Source organism: Oryctolagus cuniculus, chromosome 12 (assembly GCF_964237555.1).
Source record: "Oryctolagus cuniculus chromosome 12, mOryCun1.1, whole genome shotgun sequence".
Lineage (NCBI taxonomy): Eukaryota > Metazoa > Chordata > Mammalia > Lagomorpha > Leporidae > Oryctolagus > Oryctolagus cuniculus.
The window spans coordinates 83,432,412-83,451,926 of record NC_091443.1 but is presented as its reverse complement, the minus strand read 5'-3'; the positions used below and the strand labels follow the sequence as shown (position 1 = coordinate 83,451,926).

The following is a 19,515-nucleotide window of genomic DNA, read 5'->3' as shown; positions in this document are numbered from 1 at the left end:
CTGTCACACCCCTACATCTACGGTGTGTGCCGGACATCCAGAGTGCCGCCGTCTTGCTGGTGCACATCTCAGCAGTGTTGGAATTACTACCCCCTGCCCCCAGATGTGTACAGTAGGCACTTAGTGTAGGGAGCAGAATGATGGGGAGGGGGACAAAGGAGAAAGTCCTGCGCCGGAGGAGCAGGGAATGGTGACTTTCATTGTCACAATCCTGGAGTAATCGCAGTAGAATTCTGACTTCACCCTCAACCAGGTCACTAGGAGGCAACAGAGTTGGGTCCTAGGGCAGCTCGGTGCTCCCCTTGCAGTCACGCAGAATTCCCTGCTGCTGGGCTCTTGAGACCTCACGCTTACAGTTGCAAGGCTGAGGCAACAGTACAGCTGCAGAGTCGCTGTAAATTTCAGTCCTGACATTGAAGCCGTCCCCATGAGAAGTTCTTTGTTTTATTCTGTTTCACGGTTGGATTTATTTTGGGATATGAAAAGTGGATTTCTTTTTAAGATATAATTATTTGAAAGGTAGAGAGAAAGAGAGGTCCTCCATCTATTTGGGGGTTGACTCCCCAAATAGCGGCAACAACCTGGGCTGAATTATGACCATCCACTGCCTTCCCAGGCACATTAGCAGGAAGCCGCATGGGAAGTGGAACAGCCGGGACTTGAACTGGCCCTCCAGTGTGACATGCAGGAGTCCCAAGAAGGGGCTTGACCTGTGGCACTATAATGGTGGCCCCAAAACAGGCTTTCTTCAAGTTTCATTTTTTTCACGTGTGTGAGATGCTACCAAAGAATGTACAGAACTGTTAGCTGCTTTCTGGTCTCGGCGCCTTTTTGGTGCAGACGGTTTTGGCTTGCTGCAGATGGGGAAAATAGGCTCGCTGGAGGGAACTGAGTGGCAGCATGGCTGAGGACACCATTCTTGGATCCAGCGCACAGGAACTCAAGGCCCTTGGCCCACTGTCTCCACTCAGGGCTGAAATATTTGGGACTAATTTCCTCCAGTTTCACAATTACTCTCTTGGTAGACAGGTCAAACATTCTTTCAAAAAATAATAACCAAATTCCTAGTATGGTAAAGTACTTAGTTTAGGAAATTCATTAGTTGTCTCTTGGAGCGCTCCGTTTTCTCCTCCCTCATCCTTTCTTGCACCCTGTTTCAGAGTTCTAGCTGAGTGATAAGCAAGGCCTGGCAGTGGCAGCAGTGTCCCGTGTCAGCTGGGACTGACGGCTCCACAATCCCATAATTCCCTGGGGTATGTTAGACCAACGCCAACCCGATCACCACATTTGAAGTTTGGTTTTCCCCATTTCGGCTCTTCTGTAAAGGTCCTGGGGTGATACAAATCTCAAAATCTTTACCCTTTCCTGAGCTGTCTCCCCTGCTTTTACGGGGGACATTCAGTTATTTTAAAGAGCCTTGAACTTTGTTATAGGTTCTTAAAGAACATTTGTAAGCTTATGCCTACAGAAAACATTCTTTTAAGTTAATTAGCAGTGTCTAAAAGTCAAGAACGAGGAAAGAAAAAAAAATTAGTCACTCTCAAAAGGGACTGCACTGTTCAATTGGGCAGTGAACTGAAGTCCTCAGAGCTGTTTCCCTTAACAGAGCAGAGGAGGGAGAGGCGTGGCTGATCTCTCATTGATGCAATGCTTCACTCTCAAGAAACAGGCTTGGGGGCCGGCACCATGGAATAGCAGATGAAGCTGTCCCATATGGGTGCCAGTTCCTGTTCCAGCTTCCCCGCTTAGGATCCACCTCCCTTCTAATCACTTGGGAAAGAAACAGGAGATGGCCCAAGTGCTTGGGCCCCTACCACCCATGTGAGAGACCTGGATGAAGCCCTTGGGTTTGGCCTACCTCTGCCTTGGCCATTTTGGCCACCTGGAGAGTAAACTAGCAGATGGAAGATTCCCCCCCACCATCTGACTTTCGAGTAAATAAGTAAATCTTTTTTTTAAAAAAAGATATATTTATTTATTTAAAGTCAGAGTTACACAGAGAGCAGAGAGGCAGAGAGAGAGCGAGAGGTCTTCCATCCGATGGTTCACTCCCCAACTGGCCACAATGGCCGGAGCTGCAGCAATCCGAAGCCATGAGCCAGGAGCTTCTTCAAGGTCTCCCACGTGGGTGCAGGGGTCCAAGGACTTGGGCCATCCTCTGCTGCCTTCCCGGGCCACAGCAGAGAGCTAGATCAGCAGTGGAGCAGCCAGGTCTCAAACCAGTGCTCCAGGCTAGTGTGTTAACCCGCTGTGCCACAGCACCAGCCCCAATTAGTAAATCTTTACCAAAAAAAAAAAAAAAGACAAACATGTTTGAACTAGACTGATATTTCCCTGTTACCATCACCCAGTTTGCCACTGCCAGTGGTAAATTCTATGGTAAAGTAATCAGTTCATTGAGTCTAAGTGCCTGCTCAAAAAGCTGAATCAAAAAAGAAAATTGGATCCCCTAGAAATCTTTTTTTTTTTTTTTTTTTTTTTTTTTTTGACAGGCAGAGTGGACAGTGAGAGAGAGAGACAGAGAGAGAAAGGTCTTCCTTTGCCGTTGGTTCACCCTCCAATGGCCGCCGCTGCAGCCGGCGCACCGCGCTGATCCTGGCAGGAGCCAGGAGCCAGGTGCTTTTCCTGGTCTCCCATGGGGTGCAGGGCCCAAGCACCTGGGCCATCCTCCACTGCACTCCCTGGCCATAGCAGAGAGCTGGCCTGGAAGAGGGGCAACCGGGACAGAATCCGGCGCCCCAACCGGGACTAGAACCCGGTGTGCCGGCGCCGCAAGGTGGAGGATTAGCCTATTGAGCCACGGCGCCGGCTCGGATCCCCTAGAAATCTTAAGGTTGATTTTGGAAGCTGGGGATGGCTAAGGACCAGTCAAACTTCCCCTTGAGACGTATTTTAAAAGACATTTTAAATGAATTCTAATTCCTCATAGGTGCTAGCCATTCTTCTCATTATCAGTGACTGTGTGTAAGGCATGACTGATTTTTAACACAGACCAAAGGTACTATCCCAAAAAAATTCTGTCCCATTCAGAATTTCAGCATAAGTCAATATAAGTCTATACACTGTTGAAATGATTTTTTTTTTTCTTTTTAGCTAAGCATTAGTTCTTTTTTTGGACTACATTTCTTGGAATTGCTTTCAGTGACTGCTTTGGGTCTGAGTTACTGTGAAGGCAAAATCAGGGCGAGTCATGGGCAGTAATTGGGTTGGTTTTCCTGGAACACTGCACTGACCCCAGACACCGCACTGGGCATTGCTTCTCCAGCATCTTACACTGGAGACTCCTGTGTGAAGAACACACCTTTGTGTTATGAGGAGGGCCTAGCTTCAAAGTTACTTCTCTATGTCACAATGTCCTTAACTTGGATTTAGTCTTTAAAATCCAATATGGTTGTAACTTGAGCTCCTAAAATGCTTTACATTTGGAAAACACTTGGTTTGCAAAAAAAAATTAAAAAAAAAATAAAGAATGACTGTGGGAAACAGATTTGAATTGTTGGTGCTGCTTGCATGAGTTTTGCCACTGTTGATTGAAAGTAAAGAGAGATGAGCAGTGGCCTTTGGAAGAGAAAAACAACAACCTCTGTCCCAAATGAAATTGAAATTGTTTACCCTGAAGAGAAAAATATATTTTCTATTCCATCGACGCCGGGTTAGTGTTGTGCGGCCCTGTCTCTTCTATAATGGCAGGGTGTGGTATCAAGAGGAATTCTCTTTGATCATTGGCAGCGAACGTTATTTTCAAAACAAGTCAAGAAGGAAGGAGCAAATTTATAGGAAGTGTGTTCCAGCGGGTACTCTGCCAGAACTGTGGCTTTGAAGAGAACATCACACGGCATTCCCTTCCCTAAACCAAAATACAGCAAGGAGGGTCTAGTGGGTTAGAGGTGGGCTTCTCTTCCACTTTAAAAGTAAAAGGTTTATCTGTTGGGGAAAACAGTGACAGAGAGAGAAGGAGAGACAGAGATCTTCCACCTAGTGGTTCACTCCCCAAATCCCTGCAACAACTAGGGCTGGGCCAGACCAAAGCCAGGAGCCAGGAACAGCATCCTGGTCTCCCATGTGGGTGGCAGGGGCTACAGTACTGAAGATATCTGCCTCTGAGATGCGTTAGTAGGAAGCTGGATGGGAAGAGAGCAGCGAAGACTCAGCTGGCATGCTGAGAGGGGGTTCGGGCACCCCAAGGGGTAGCTTAACCTGCTGCACCACAGCGCCTGCCCCTTCTCTTCCACTTTGATCCCTTCCCCTGACTAGATGACACCTGCTGGATTTTGGCTTGAAGAGATGCCTCTACTATTGACAGTTACCTCTCAATAATCACAGTTGCATTGTCATACAGCAGGACTAGATATGGAATACTATAGCTAGTCCAACTCTAGGCCTAGAACACAGGAGGAGGCTGAGCCGTGGAGACAAAGGGTCCAAAGTTCACAGGTGTCTGCTGAACGGAGCTCATCCCTTGAGAAGCTGTGAACGGCTCCTCACCTGTATCTGAGTCTTTCCTCTTCTACCACAGGCTGCTTGCTCCACTTCTCACCTCTCCAGGATGCCAACCTTGCACGGGCTTCCCCTCAAATGAAACACTGGTTTCTTTCAGTCGTGCTTAGTACTTGCTTAGCATAATGTCTCACATTAGGCCTCTACTCTAGAAATAAAGCTGCTCAAGTCCATGGCTTCCCACAACAGGACTATAACGACCTTCCCCGCACTCTTCTGAAAGCTTCCTCAACTCCAGCACAGCCTCCACCAAATATGACTGTCCTTAGAATGTAGGCGTTTGAGTCAGGCATTTGGCTTTGAGGTCTAGACATCATTTAGGACCCCCATGTCCCACACTGGAGTGCCTGGGTTCAACTCCCGGCTCTGGCTTCTGATTCCAGCTTCCTGCTGGTGAACCCCCTGGGAAGCAGCAGTCAAGGCTTAAGTAGTTGGGTTCATGCTACTCACAGGAGACACCTGGATTGAATTGAATTCCTGGCTTCAGTCCTAGCCCAGCCCCAGCCATCACAGGGATTTCTGACATGAACAGGAGATACTTCTGTCTTTAGAATAAACTTTGTAGAAAGGTAATAATAGAAAGGTGGTGATAGCAGACATCAGTTGAGTATTTACTGTTGCTAGGCATTTATTGCTTGTACAGGCATGTTAGCTGTGTACCCTATAATAATGAAGTAGGGATCATGTACAAGACGAAGAAACTAAAGCACAGAGAGATTAAGAAAGCATCCAAGTTCATAGAGCCAGTGAGTGACAGGGCAAGGATTCAACCCCAGGCTCAAGAGTTTGCATGGTCCATGTCTACACTTTGCCTTCAGTTTGAACTCAATTCTCTTCCTCCTCCTCTTATCCTTAACTCCTGTGCAATGAAGCGAATGTCACAAGAGAAAGTAGGCCAGCGACTTGTGTGCATTCTCATCATGTCTCTGGTGCCTCTTCATGCAGGTTCTCAGGAAGGGGTGGCAGGACTTGTAGCTGGATGACCCTGGGAGAGAGACAGACAGACAGACACTATGTGCGTGTATATGGTGTTTGCATGTGTGTATCATGTGTCTGTGAGGAGTGAGGCTATTTCAAAAAAAACTAACAGTGGAAATAAAAGATCATTTGTGTGCCATATATTATTATGAAATCCATTGATAGTGGATTTCCAAAAGCTCACAAAAAATGCCACATTGGAGAAAAGTATTTCAAGAACTTTTTGCACCAAAACAGAATTATCTGTTAATTATCTTTTAATCTGTTTTTCATGAACATCTTGAAGTACCCTTGTGTTTGTGTAGGAGTATGCTAAGGTGTGTATGTGATGCCTGCATGTGTAATGATTTAGGACAGTAGCAGCCATTGATGTTAAAAATGACCTCCTGTTGTGAGCTTTGGCTAGGACAGTAAGATGTGCCCGTCACAGCCATTAGCAATCAGAGGATGTTTCCGTCCAATGTGAAGTGTGCTGCCAGCACTTAGGAAATGGATTTCAAAAACCTTCCTGTACTGAACTAAAGTGTGTGTGAATGGTACACTTTGAAAATTAGAAAAATCCACTTATTCCAGTGATAAAGTCACACTCACTGACAGTATCTTAAGTGCTAAGGACACAGAATGCCAAACACTGGAAAGCTGCTAGGGGTGTGTCCTCTGAAATGTTGTCTCTGTAGGAAACAGCAGCAGCTTGGACCGAGGAGCAGAGACGGGAAATGGAACGGGAAGGATAGTGTGGAACCTCACATGGCTACTCTGTTCTTTTCTCCCCTCCAGTGTGTGACTTACCTGATAAACACCAAAGATACCCATTGCCCTTTGGTGGGGTACAGTGACATTAGGTGACATTTGGGGTTCCTGCTTGAACTGATGCTCGCACATTAGACTTTCTTGAACTAAATCTGACAATCTCTGTTTCATCCAGAACATTCCTTTGCCTTGTGCTACAACTACTTGATATCCTGTAGCCTCTGCTGCCTTTTTCTCTGTTTCCTTTTCCTACTAAGAAAACACTGCCTACTCCAGGTGTTCCCCCTTGGGAACAGACGCTGAAACAGCTGTGCTTCAGGTATCAACAAATGTTGCAAATTGTTCTCTGACTGAATCTATATTTTATATTTAACCAGCAAATTTAAAGAGCATGTCATTTCTGTGGTCATTCCTATGGCTAACCGAACTGGTTGTCTTAGAAATGCATTATGGTAGAGAATTTTTTAAATATTATTGAGCTACAATCAAGACATATATCTGTGATGTATGTGAAGGCTTAGAACTTACCATATAGATTGTCTGGATGTTACTGGGCTATGTCCTGGAAATTGAAGGTAGACAAAATAGAATTTGTCTTCTAGGAGTTGGTCGCCAATCCTTCAAGACCTTACAATCTTAAAATGGCTAATAGGACAGCATCTACACTTGTGCTGCTGGCAAGCCTACATTGCTTATGATTTTTAGTGAAAACCAGACCCTTCTTGGCCCCTAACCCAAAGTTCCATTCTTCTAGAGAATTCCAGGTAGAACCTTGTTGAAATGGAGAACAGCACTGAGACGGAGTAGGGCTGTGGGACAAACCTCTTAACCATCCACACCCACTAAAATGACCTATGGGCCAAGAATATTGTGGTGTCATTGACTCTGGATTCCTGTGATGATGAGTGTGTTGTCCTTTTTGTCTTCTATGCATTAATCTGGAGGGGTATAAATGTGTTGTCAGAGTTTAAAATTACATTTTTTTCCATTTTTTTTCCCATGAATCCAAAGTTTGGTTGGGGAATATTTCTTAAATGACATACTAGTCTGTGAGCAGTAACTGATCTTCAAAAAACCACCCAAGCTAATGGAAAGAAGCACTGGGTTCCTTTGCCTGGTAAGCTGTCATGACATAACCTAGATTCCTGTTTCTTTGACCCACTTCTGTACATCTTACTTCATCCAGCTTCTTTTTGCAATGGCACAGTAAGGGAGTCATGGATATTGTGCAATTTGGAAATAGCAGTCAGTGGTTGACTTTTTAGGCAGGAGACTTTGACCATTTAAATAGTATTCTGAGGCAGACAGAATTTTTGATTGACTTAGTGAACTGTGATGTCGTATGCCAAGGAAACAATGGGCCAGACTCATATGAAGCTACAGAACAAGTAGATTTTAAAAAGCATCCTACTTGTTATATGGTCCATTTCTGTGTAATAGGTTTCTTCTGTGTTAGGACTTACAGTAGAATTATATTTGGTCACTTTTTTAAGATAATATGTAGCCATTTAAAAAAATGAAAAGCTTCTACTCTGAAATACCAAGATTGTAAAATGCAAATAGCTTGAGATATGCATAGGCAGATGTGAAGTTGTATGTTGTAAAATGGAATGATTATATGCTCAGCTTCCCTGTGAGAATTTCGGGGTAATTGTGTAAAGTAAGATTGTTCCATAAGATGCAGTAAGAGTAATTGGATGATTTGGGTTGAGCAGAAATAAGATAAGATCTCCAGAGTTGGTCTGGTTTTAAAGATGTTGTTTTCGGTTGCACAAACTAACTTTGAATGACAACCAAAAGCTGACCCCATTGCTGTCAACTGTGAGCAGAGACTTAACCTAAATGTGGTGTCATTGTTTTTGCTAAGGGGAACAAAGGAATTGGTATCTAGAGTGAGGTTGATTGCTAGAAAAGATTAGATGCAGTTCTGTTTTGAGTCAGAAGACTTTTTTTAAATCTAGTATTATCCAAAATTATTTAAGGGACACTCACTCATTGTGGGAAAACGTTGTTAGGAATTTCCCTTGAAGCATGAGCTAACCACTTAATAAAATAAAACAGATTCTGTTTCCTGGTCATATGAAGTGACACCAAGCACACAAAAAGATGCAAGCGAAGGATTGTTGTTAGATGGTCCTGGTGGTCCTAGGAAATCTTTGAAAAACTGACTTGGATGGCCATTGTCTTGGCCCTTGATTTCACAAAATTCCACAGATCCTTAGCAAGCATGTTCCACCATTTACAAAGGAGAGAGAGAGATTAGATTTGGAGAAACAAAAAGAAAAAAGGATTTTTGTTGCTGATCTTGGTGGCATCATCTTCTGGGTAAGAACGTACTCTGCATTTGACTCTGGATGAGTAGAATAGAGTCTGAGGAGGCTTCTTTGCTTTTCAAGTGTTTCTACTAAAGGTTTAGTTGGTGGCAAGGTGGTTACCATAAGAGAAAGTCAGGTGCCTTCAGTTTTGGCATTTTGTGCATTCCTGTGTATTAGAATTCTAGGGAGAACTGGATCTAAAACTGAAAGCCATGCGTGGTTCTCTCCATGGAAATTCTGTTCCTCTGGTCTGGCAGAATCTCCTTGTCTAGGGACAAGCGTGTTCATCCGGATTTGACTTTGTGCACAGCTACATGTGTACCAGGGAATGTGAGTGGAGTTCTCGGGAAAGCTTCATCTGCTGGGGATGGAAAGATGCTACACAGGACGAATGTTCCGTTCCCAGGGTCAGAACTACCTGTGTGTTCACAGAAAGCCACAGGAGAAGATGCAGCCAGCATCCGGATCCTGCAGAGACTTGCTGCGTACACAGCTCAGCTCTCAGTTTACGTTCTCTGGCGCTGTAACTCCTGTGCCTGTCTTACCTACAGAAAGAGTGAAGGAAAACTCAGTGTGCCAAACCCTCAAAGTGGCTTCCTTTTAAATGGAGTTTGCCAACACGTGAGCTCTGAATTTTTTTAAGCATGTTTTATATCTAGATATTTGGAAGGTATATACAATAGTTGTCTGAAAAATGGCTTTTGAAAAAGCTGTTCGGTCTTCAGCACAAATGACGATTACATTTTTAAGAAGTCGCTTAACAGGGAAGGTGCATGGGATCTGCAGGGGTGGGGAGCACACTAACTTGGAGGACTTTTATTTTCCAATGGCTATAATGAAAGGGTCCTTTGAGTCACACAACAGATAATCCCAAGGCTTGGGATGTCAGAAGGTGCCATTTGCCTGGGGTTCCTTCGAGTGACTCTGCCCCTGACGACTGTCACAGGGAGGTGATGTCTCCATCTGAGAAACATCTAGACCTATCCATCCCCCAGGAGGCATTCTGCAAGCCAACCATTAAAAAAAAAAAAAAAATCCAGCTAGCAGGTGAGCAGCACCGGGCATTTTTTATTCTCTCTGTGGTGAAGCCTGTTGTGGGTAGTGAGGGCACCGCGTCCTGGGCCTTGCCAAGAATGATAGACCAAGGCTTCGCAAAGCTTCCCTTTTATATAGGTTTTTCATCTTCAAAGAGCTCTGGAAGCAGTCATTTACGACCAGCTGCCTGGGAGGTGAGAATTAGTCCCTGTTTTATAGGTGGAGGAAGTGCAGGTGTAAGTGACCGGCTATGGCCACCCAGAGAGTCGCAGGCAGAGGGAGACTTGGGAGGGCCAACTCCACCTGTAGCTCCTCCTCTCCTGTCTTCTCTCTCCCTGGGCAGCCCCCGCAGGGTGATGACATGACTCTGAAGGCATCTGATAATCCTGAATAGATTTGGGGGGAAGCAGCTGCTGCTTGTAGACACAGGGAAAGGCGACATGTCATCTTCCCGAGGCTCACTTTGCCCATCTGTAAAATGGGGGTTATAATCCCCACCTGCCTCCTTCAGGGATGTTGTGAGTACCAAAATGCAAAGAAGCTAGTGGGGACAAAAACCCTTTCAACTGTGTAGAACTCTGCAAACTTCAGGCACTGATGTTGTTGCCAGACGTGGTTATGATGCTGCTTCCTGTCATGAAAGAATCCAGGATCAAGGGAAGAATTCTATGTAATGGCCAAAAAATGGCGAAACAATCTGATAGATTTTATAGTGTGCAGCTAGAACCTTAGCCCTTCCTACCCCAGGGCCATTGCACATGCTTGGGCTAGGGACAGTCCACACTGGGTTCCAAGGGCAGTTTGTTTTCCTCCCAAAGTGGAGACATAGTGCCCTGTAAGGATATAGACCTGTAAGGATGGGTGTTGTCAATAGCAAGGCGCCCTTCCTCCAGGCTGTGGCAGTCACTCTGCTGCAGGGGGCTCGCAGCTAGGTGAATGTCAGTCCCTACTTTTGTCTGCTTGGCTGTGCGCCCTTGGGCAGGGCATAAGCCACACAACTGTCTTTGGAGGCCCTGAAACTAGGAGGTGGTCAGGCGCAGTGGGGACCCACTGAGGACCCCGCAGCTGTCCGCCAGTGGCCTTGACACGCAGACGGGGCTGCCGTTCGGGCCACTGCCGGAGTCTTTCGTTCCCCGGCAGTGCAGAACTGGGAATACAAAGTGCAGTGAGTAATCCATAAAGGACGCAAGCCATTCGACCGAAAATAAAATCAAACGCCTTGGGGTTTTTCTTTTTTAATCTTTATTGGTTTTTCTGCTTACAAAAGTAATACATGCTGGTTCCAAAAAAAAAAAAAAAAAAAAAAAACCAACATTAAAGAAATATGTAACCTCACAAGGGAGAAACCATATATACCATCCACAGGTTTATGTAAAAGGTAGCATTTTTTTAACCAGTTTTGCAAGGTGTGGCCACTGGTCATTGCTGGCAAGCCAGCAGGTGCCCCAGTCTGTTCAGGTGAATTCCAGAAAGTATATGGTGTGCAAGTGAGCTAAAGTGAAAGGTCCACATTCGTTTATTTTTATATAAGCAGTACTGTTGGTACTATTGTTAGTAACAAAATTCCATGTGCTGCTTCCCTCAGCTGCTGTGACATCCCACTGTGCTACAGCACACAAGTGCCAGTGTGGTGCAGGACTGCTGTGGGGGCTGGGATGAGCTGCCTATCTCGTGATTTGGAAAGTTAGCATCTTTCCTCTATCCTCACTTGGGAAAGAGCTTGAAGTTTGGAGAGAGAAATTTCACCAAAAGACAGAATTCCTTAACAATGATAATTACTACTACGGAGTGCCAGGTATTTCTGAGAATTGTGTGGTACACTTAGAGAAAAAATACACATAATGATCTTATCTGTGTTGCCACTTACACATCGTATCACTCACTGAATGGTCAGATAGCAAAATAAGTACTGGCAAGATTAAATACTTTACCCAGCCAGCATTAACAGTGGCTGAACCTTGGTGTCAGTCATTTTCAGGTCAAAAGTTTTACCCAGAATTTTGTAAACTTGAGACTAGCCCAGAATATTGATGATTTTCAGTTGGAAACCCTAAGCGTCACTCCAAGAATCTTGACATCGGTTTCTGTGTAGTGTGTACGCCCAACTAGATTGCTTAGACAATGTCTTTTGATCCTTGGTTAATGATTGTATACCAAGAGGAGTGTGATGTTTGTTACTGAACAGTGTAGCCTTAGCAGTACAATAAGGTGAGAAATTACCAGGAGGCCAAAAAAAAAAAAAAAAAAAAAAAAAACCTGAGTTAGGCAAAAAACACATTGAGAACAAGCCTTGCCTTTTCCCAGCTCTCTTTGACAGGTTATTCTATGTTCCCATGTGAAAAATAGATATGAATGAAGATGACAGTAACGATAATTTTAACGCCTACCTCAGAGTAGAGCTGGAGGAGCGAGGGAGATGATGCCCAATGCTTTATGGGCACAAATGTGAGGAAACTTCACAAAGTCCACCAGGAATGCATGGGATGATGGCTTTCCACCATGGAGTTCCACTTTTTTGCACCAAAATAAACTTTATTCTCTTTGAAGTGGCTCTGTTACATGTTAGATGTTCATCTATAGGAATGCATTGGATTCTGATCAAGAGAAGGAATAGAAGCGCTGGGAATCTGTACAGTGCCATGTCTCATGTTCCATTTCCTTTTGTAACAGAAAACACACTTTTTTAAAAGATTTATTTATTTGAAAATCAGAGTTATACAGAGAGTGGAGAGGCAGAGAGGGAGGTCTTCCATGCAATGATTCACTTCCCAATTTGCTGCAACGGTTGGAGTTGCGCTCATCTAAAGCTAGGAGCCAGGAGCTTCTTCTGAGTCTCCCATGTGGGTGCAGGGGCCCAAGGACTTAGGCCATCTTCCACTGCTTTTCCAGGCCATAGCAGAGAGCTGGATCAGAAGTGGAGCAGCTGGATCTTGAACCAGTGCCCATATGTGATGCGGGCACTTCAGTCCAGGGCAGAAAACACACTTTTTTATAGAAGTACCCTGCTAGGTGCCAGCACAGGCCAGGGACCTCTGTAGCACCCTTGCCTTCTAGGGTCTCCAGGTGCCCTTCTGCCTCTTGTTGTCAACTCTGCAGATGGAGAGAGCATGCCTGAATTACTGAGGGTGCACGAGAGAGAGCCAATTATTTAGGCAGCGGTGCTGAGAATGTGGGCAAATGAGACTTTTTCCCAGCAAGATTGTTCATTGTGAAGCCAACACATGATTAGACGTGTGCGTCTTGCCTCGCATACTCCACTCCACAATAAACCTCTTTGCTGGGATGAATATGGATGTGAGCTAATTTAATCAATATGCTTGTGAACGTTGACAGTTGGGGTGTCTGACAGAACTCAGCCTTTGAAATGCTGGCTGCGTGGATGTGTGCAGTATGTATATGGGCCAAGCCTCATAATTTGTGTTCAAAGCAGCTTATTTTGAGAAGACACAACACTGTCTGGTAGAAAATGGAAAAGCCCGTGGGATGAAGAGCAAAGGGATTTTGGTCCTTTTCCTTCTCTCATTGGACTGAAAACTCAAATTTATGGGGACTAAACTGCCTTTCTGTGAAAAAATTTGCAAGGCATTAACTACATCTTTTTTTTCCCCCTCTCTGGTTCATTCGAATGCTGTAAATGGACTAAAAGGGGGGATATAGAGGGCTTTTGTGCATTGTTGGATTAAAGGGAGGGCTCAGTGCTCTGCTCCTGTCCATGAATATTTGCTTTCGAGGAATGTCAATATGTGGACCAGATCACATTCAGACAGTTTGCTTTTGGAGCGGGTGGATTTTAGTCATCTCCTGGAGAGCAGCTGCAACTGAAATTGTCTTCGGAGATGAGAGAGCCATGCTGGGGTCACACTGATAATGGCATGCTCTGACCAATCAGAATCCCTGCACGTGGCTTTGGAGAGCCCTTTCCACACCCTGGCTGTGAGCTCTCTAACAGATCCTGACTCTTTAGCCAATGGTGCGCCCCCCCCCCCCCCCGAACTAAGCGCAAACCCAGTAGGGACAGAGGTCTAGGAGAATGGCCACTTGCGTGGATGTGCACATCCGTCTGCAGTGAGTCCACTCATCCCCTTCATCAAGGATGTGCCCCTGCTCAGCTGGAGGATGCTCTCCAGATCTGAAAGACCCTGGGAGCTGGAACAAGGCTGAAGACCAACGGGTGTAGGAGCCTCAGGTCAGGATTTCTGAGTCACAGTGGCACCAAACTAGGGAGTCTGGGCTGCAGCTCCTCCCCGCCTGCATCCCCTCATCCCCCACCTGGCCATGAGCCCTTCTACGAGCCCAAGTGCTGGCGCCAGGATGGCACTCCTAGGGCCGCCTCCATGGTGGGCAGAGCTCCCCGTCCATAGGATTACCTCAGGCCGGTAGCAGCCATCTTGGTCACTGCCTTGTGCACCCCTATGGCACTTCCCGTTGGTAATCCAGTCCCAGTCCTCGCACTCTCAAGCAGCGTCTCATTTTCAGTCTGATCCATAAACGGCTTCGCTCAACATTCCCGATAGGGCCTGCACAGGCCCTTCATGTTTCAGGGAGGACTAAATGGAGATACGCCTTATCTCCCCGTCTTTACGATGGATGGATGATCCTAACTCTTGAAAGGAGTTTAGCCTTAGTGTGGTTTTAATTGCCTCGGGTAGTTTTGATACTGACTTAAATTATAGGCTGTAAAGAAGTTTCTCTCTCACGGCTGTGATTACACTGTGAAGTGAGACACCAACAGAAGCCATACTGTGGTTTTATTTCAGATGTAAATTCTGTGTAAGAGGTGGTCCCTGTCCTCTGTCCCTGGAGGTCCCGAGTAGGGGAGGCTGGTTCTCATTATAGGCCAGCTGATGCATGTGGGGAAATCAAGACACTAAATCTCAGCCACCTTCGCCTTTCAGACTTTCTCTAATTTCTGGAAAAAACATTGAGCCAAACACTATAGGCAGCTGGAGAGAACCTGGGGCACAAACCCTTGCCATCATGATAAGGCACTGTTATTTTTCCACTAGTTCCTAAAGAGTTTTTCTTGAAGCTGTCAAGCTGGGCAATAACATCGGGAGGCAGAGTTGCAAATGACAGTTTTTGTCCAGTGCTGCCTTAAGCATATGAAGTCGCATAACTCAGACTATGCATAGGCAACAGTGTACAAAGACATCATTGTTGGGGTATTAGAAAGCCTGCAGGTTATGGCAAATACATTGGATGTGAGATTTTTGAATGGCTCCTAAATCTGGACAAGCAAAAACTGAGTATGCCAGCAGCAAAAATGATGGGTAGGAAAAGGACCCTCCTTCCAGAATAGCTGTACTCTGCCAAAAGTCCCCAAAATACTTGAACTAGATCCCATCAGGGGGAGGTGGCAGAACATATATGGTTGACTATGAGGTTGAATCCAGTAGTTTTCATGTGTGGTCTTGGGCATTGGATACAACATGGCATCAAATCCAAAATAAGTGGTTGTGGAAACTGTGCTAGGGTACCGGGTTACATCAGAACAAAGCATGGGCTCTGTGTCTCTGTGTGTTACCTTACACTACACAGTGCATTCCTTAGGGGCACTGCTTTCTGTAAGCTATGAGGAGCTATGTGAAAATGAAATAGACGTGGACACCTGCAATTGTGTTTGTGCGTACAGTGTAGATCATCGGACATGATATCTTATAGTGAAAACCATGGAAAATAAATTTGGTGTAATGGAATCTTCCAGGTACACCATCGACTCTTGCCCTCCTCTCGACACAGCTCAGCTGTAGTCTTTCTTATGTACCATATAAATTCTATTGACTAGGCAATCCAAGCACTTGCTTTTGCCTGATTATTTTATGTTTTTTTTTTTTTCTAATCCTCACTTATACTTTAAATCTCCTCAAGATACAATGTGTGTGCTTAGACATGTGCTTTGTCGTATTTGAGAACTCTGGTGTGATATATGGTAATTATTTGATGCAGTCTTCCAGACTGATTTAAGAAATCACGTGGTGACAAACACGTGCCTACAATACCAGGAAATCAATTTCCACAGTTAAAGAACTCAGCGATGTATCCCATTTGTCGGGATTCATCACTACTAAATTCAGAGAGGATATTAACTTTACGGTTGAAAGATCTGGATCATACACAAACGGACTAATTTTTAACACATGGCAACTATATTAATTTAAAAAAGATGAGAAAGAAATTCTTAACTTACCCTCATCTGTAACTTATTAATGTTTTGAATTGAATCATTTTCCTAAGTAGACCTGACTCTTTGGAGTATTTTTTTTTCCTCCACCAGTTGAGCTGCAATGCTCAGCCAAGACAGATCCATGACCTTTTAAAAATAATGATGGAAAATGAGATCGGAGGAAACATTTTAGGATCTGCTTTGCTCTGAGGCCTAAACTGCGAACTCTCCAGTTCTTGAAGGCTTTGAAATGCTGATTCCAGTCTTCCTGTGGGTTCTTAAACACCTTCTCAAATGACCCATTTTAATAACCCGAAAGCTATTATATAACGAGCAGCCATAATTTAGTCCAGGGCTCCAGGGGGACCCTCACAGTTCAGCAATGAATAGTTAATGCAGTATAATGTTTAGCAGGTTATTAGTTTCCACTATACAAATGCTGATCAGGGAACGCTTTTATAAGGTGTTTAAAAGAAAATGTAATTAACTGGTTGCGTGCTTCTGTTGCAGCTCAAATTGAAATTATTCCATGCAAGATCTGTGGAGACAAATCATCAGGAATCCATTATGGTGTGATTACGTGTGAAGGCTGCAAGGTAAGCCGTTTTAATTGTTGTTGTTGTTTCTATTAATGTTAGGATGTTTCTGATTGCTATTCTTTGCTTTGATATCATCTTAAAATTCTACTCCTTGAAATTTGGAGTGATGAGAAATGACGGGACAGGATAAATATTTTGATGTGAAGTTATAATTAAGGAACTTATATATACCTTTTTATTGCTTCCTTCAAAATAACAGGAGTCTACAGTAAGGTGCTTGAGTGTTGCTCAGGGTCCCTCTGGTCGCAGAATTGGTTGAGTGGATGTGCAGTCGCTGACATCTTCTGTGATGTCCCTAATACAAGCTGTTATATCTGATTAGGCATTTTCAGTAAGTTAAACTGGAATGTGATTGACTCTTACTGCTGGCGCCCAGATGTTAACCCATCTGGCCCAATTATGGGAAGGCTGAAAAGAACTGAGTTCCAGTTCTGGCACCACCGCTTCTCTGTATTATTTTGGGAATGCCTAAATCTTGCAGTGGCTGTTTCTTCTGTAAAGTGGGCATAGCACCTGTTCCTCCTAAGAATGGAACAGGAATATTCTTTTTTAAAAAATGCTCTTGAAATCTAAATATTAATATTGCTGTAATCACTACTTTTATTATTAATGACCTTGATCTTACAGCAATATGTACAGCACATGCATAATGGGAGAATAGGAAATAGAGATGTTTATCCTAGTAATTCAAGACCCCCAAAGCCCCATGGTCTCTGTTATTCAAATTTCAATTTATTAAGATTTAAATCCTCTTGCTTGTATTGGAAAGGCCCGGAGACAGCTTACAGGATAAAACAGTGCAAAATAAACAGGAGAGACGCTATTTAAACATGCAGGGAAGCCTCGGAGACAGCTGATTGCTACAACCAGGCCTGAATCAGCCTTAAGGCTTTTGGAGACCGAAGCAAAAAATGAAATCTATGGGTTTGGGTTAGCTTTCCTGTAGTGAAATTGGAAAATACAGTGTCATCAATGACAGTGTCACCTACAGACACAAATAATTACTGAAAGACTTCAGGGAAATCAGCCTCATCATTTCCTCAATTCTTCGTTTTACCACAGTCATCATTGCAAAGTTCCCTAGCAAATACTGCCTGGTGGTCTCATCTTAGTGAAGCCTGAGATTTGCTACACCCCACTGCAGTTCCTAAATAAGATAAAATAAAATAACACCAGCCTTTCAGGCTACTTAAGGGGATTCTGAATTACTCATCTCTATGGTGACCCTTAAAACCAAGAAAAACGTGAGGTGCTTTCAACTTCCTCAGTCTGCCCTTCTTCAGTCAATAAACTAACCTGCCTGGCCCCTGCCAGGATGGAGGGAAGAGAGGGATCCGCCCACGGCAGCTGTCACTCCATGGACTTTCCGAGTTGGTTTGCTTGATGAGTTGGGCAGCTGCCGTCCTTGACCCGGTAGAAGGGACGTGGCCTTTCCCTGTGACATAGACAGCACTGCTTACCTACGAGGAGGCCCCAGCAGATGGGATTTCTGTGCACCAAATACCACCCAGGTGTTTCCTCAATGAGCAAGGTCCCAGGCAGCATTCTGACCACCACCTCACTCCCTCTGAGTCTGACGTCCAGTCTGCAGTCTTGACAAAGATCCCAGCAGCTGGAGGATGAACTGACAGGCCATTCTATAAAACCCAAGTTGACTATGCATACTCCTCTGTTTACATAGCACGCCTTCTCACTGCCCCAAGAAAACAAGCGGCAGCTCCGAGTGCACAGGTGTCCTTGTTCCTGATCCCCTTTGAGATCTCTTCTGTGTACTATCTCAAGGCCAAAGCCAGTTTCACTTATCTATAATTCTCTTCCTCTGCTCTCTCGACTTTATACAGTGCACGCCACTAAACAATTAAAACGTTATTTTATTAACAGACTGGGCCTGTGCCCAGCCTGGGACTTGGATAGCGTTGTGTGTTTATTCTTGATGCACAGACTGTTTGTTCTGGATTACAGTTTCTCTTTGCTGTGACATTTTTATTCCTAGTTATGGCGAAGAAACTTCTACCATTGATGTTAATTATTTATCACCTTCTACCTAGCTGAAGGGGGTTATATCATGACCAATTGTAAATCACTTATCTCTGTGACAGTATAATTAAACATGAAGAAAATGTCTAAGTAGATATATCTAGTAAGAGGGGAGAAGGTGACTGGGTCATTTTCTGAGCTAACCATTTAGTGAACGTATTTTAAAATGCATTTTAAAATCAACAACATGAAGCCAGAACAAACTAGTGAACCTATGTAACGGCTGAAATAATTACCTGTTTTCCCACATAATTTAAACATTGCAAATGAGCAGCAAAAAAAAGTCAAGTTTCAAGAGTAGTCTAGAAAAACAGAAAGAGCTGCTATCTCACCTTCTCCTCATCCCCTTTGCCACCTGTGGAGAGACTGCTTGTGTTCTGGGCCCCACCATTCCCATCTGTAAAACGGTGGTCACTGTTCCTGCTTTGTATAGGGGTAGCTCATGCATTCAGGTAAAGCACTCAGAATTCCAGGCACGTCACAAGCAGGTACTAAGTGTTGGCTGTTCCAGTCGTTATGAGCCAACTCCTTAGTACCTTGGTAATGCTCTGTATGAGGGTACTTCAGAAAGTTGGTGAAAAGTTGGAATTAAGAAGGTAAGTTTACTCAGGTGCAAGAACAATCTTGCAATCCATGCAATTAAGAAGTCTTCAAAAGGTTCCTAGAAGGACAAGTATTTAGCCTCGTGGTTAACATGCCTCCCTCCAGCATCCAAGTCCATGGGTTCAATACTGGGCTCCAGCTCCCTGCAGTGTCAGCTAACAGATGGGAATTCTTTCTGCCTCTCAAATTTTTTAAAGTTTGTAGAAAATGTCTATTTTTTATGAAACAAACTGTACTTATTTTTTTTAACTTGTGCTCTAATTCCATTTTTCCATGAACTTTCTGAAGTACCCTCATAGGAACCCTCATTGAGTCAGATATTATTTCCAGGATAGTTTGCAATGCATTATGTAGAAGCTGCCAATAAAAACAATAGTAGCATGAGCCCCGCCTTGGAGCCAGGAGTACTGGAAGGGATCCAAAGACATAGAAGACCTAATCCTTCCCTCAAGCAGTTCATGGTCAAGTTGTAGAGAAGAGGATGGCACAGGTGTGAGAGCTAAGAGGCAGCATAGGGAGGGGGCTTAGAGGGCAGTGG

General features: G+C 44.4%; 1 protein-coding gene across 5 annotated transcripts in view; it reads left to right on the top strand.

Annotated features, from left to right (window-relative positions):
- The window catches only part of RORA (RAR related orphan receptor A), a 763,877-nt gene that overhangs the window by 705,956 nt on the left and 38,406 nt on the right, over positions 1 to 19,515 (top strand). For all 5 annotated transcript variants that reach the window (XM_051821923.2, XM_051821924.2, XM_017347977.3 and 2 more), the window contains one exon: positions 16,249 to 16,334. In XM_051821923.2, coding sequence (XP_051677883.1) covers positions 16,249 to 16,334 — 86 coding nt within the window. The remainder of the gene's footprint in view (positions 1 to 16,248; positions 16,335 to 19,515) is intronic.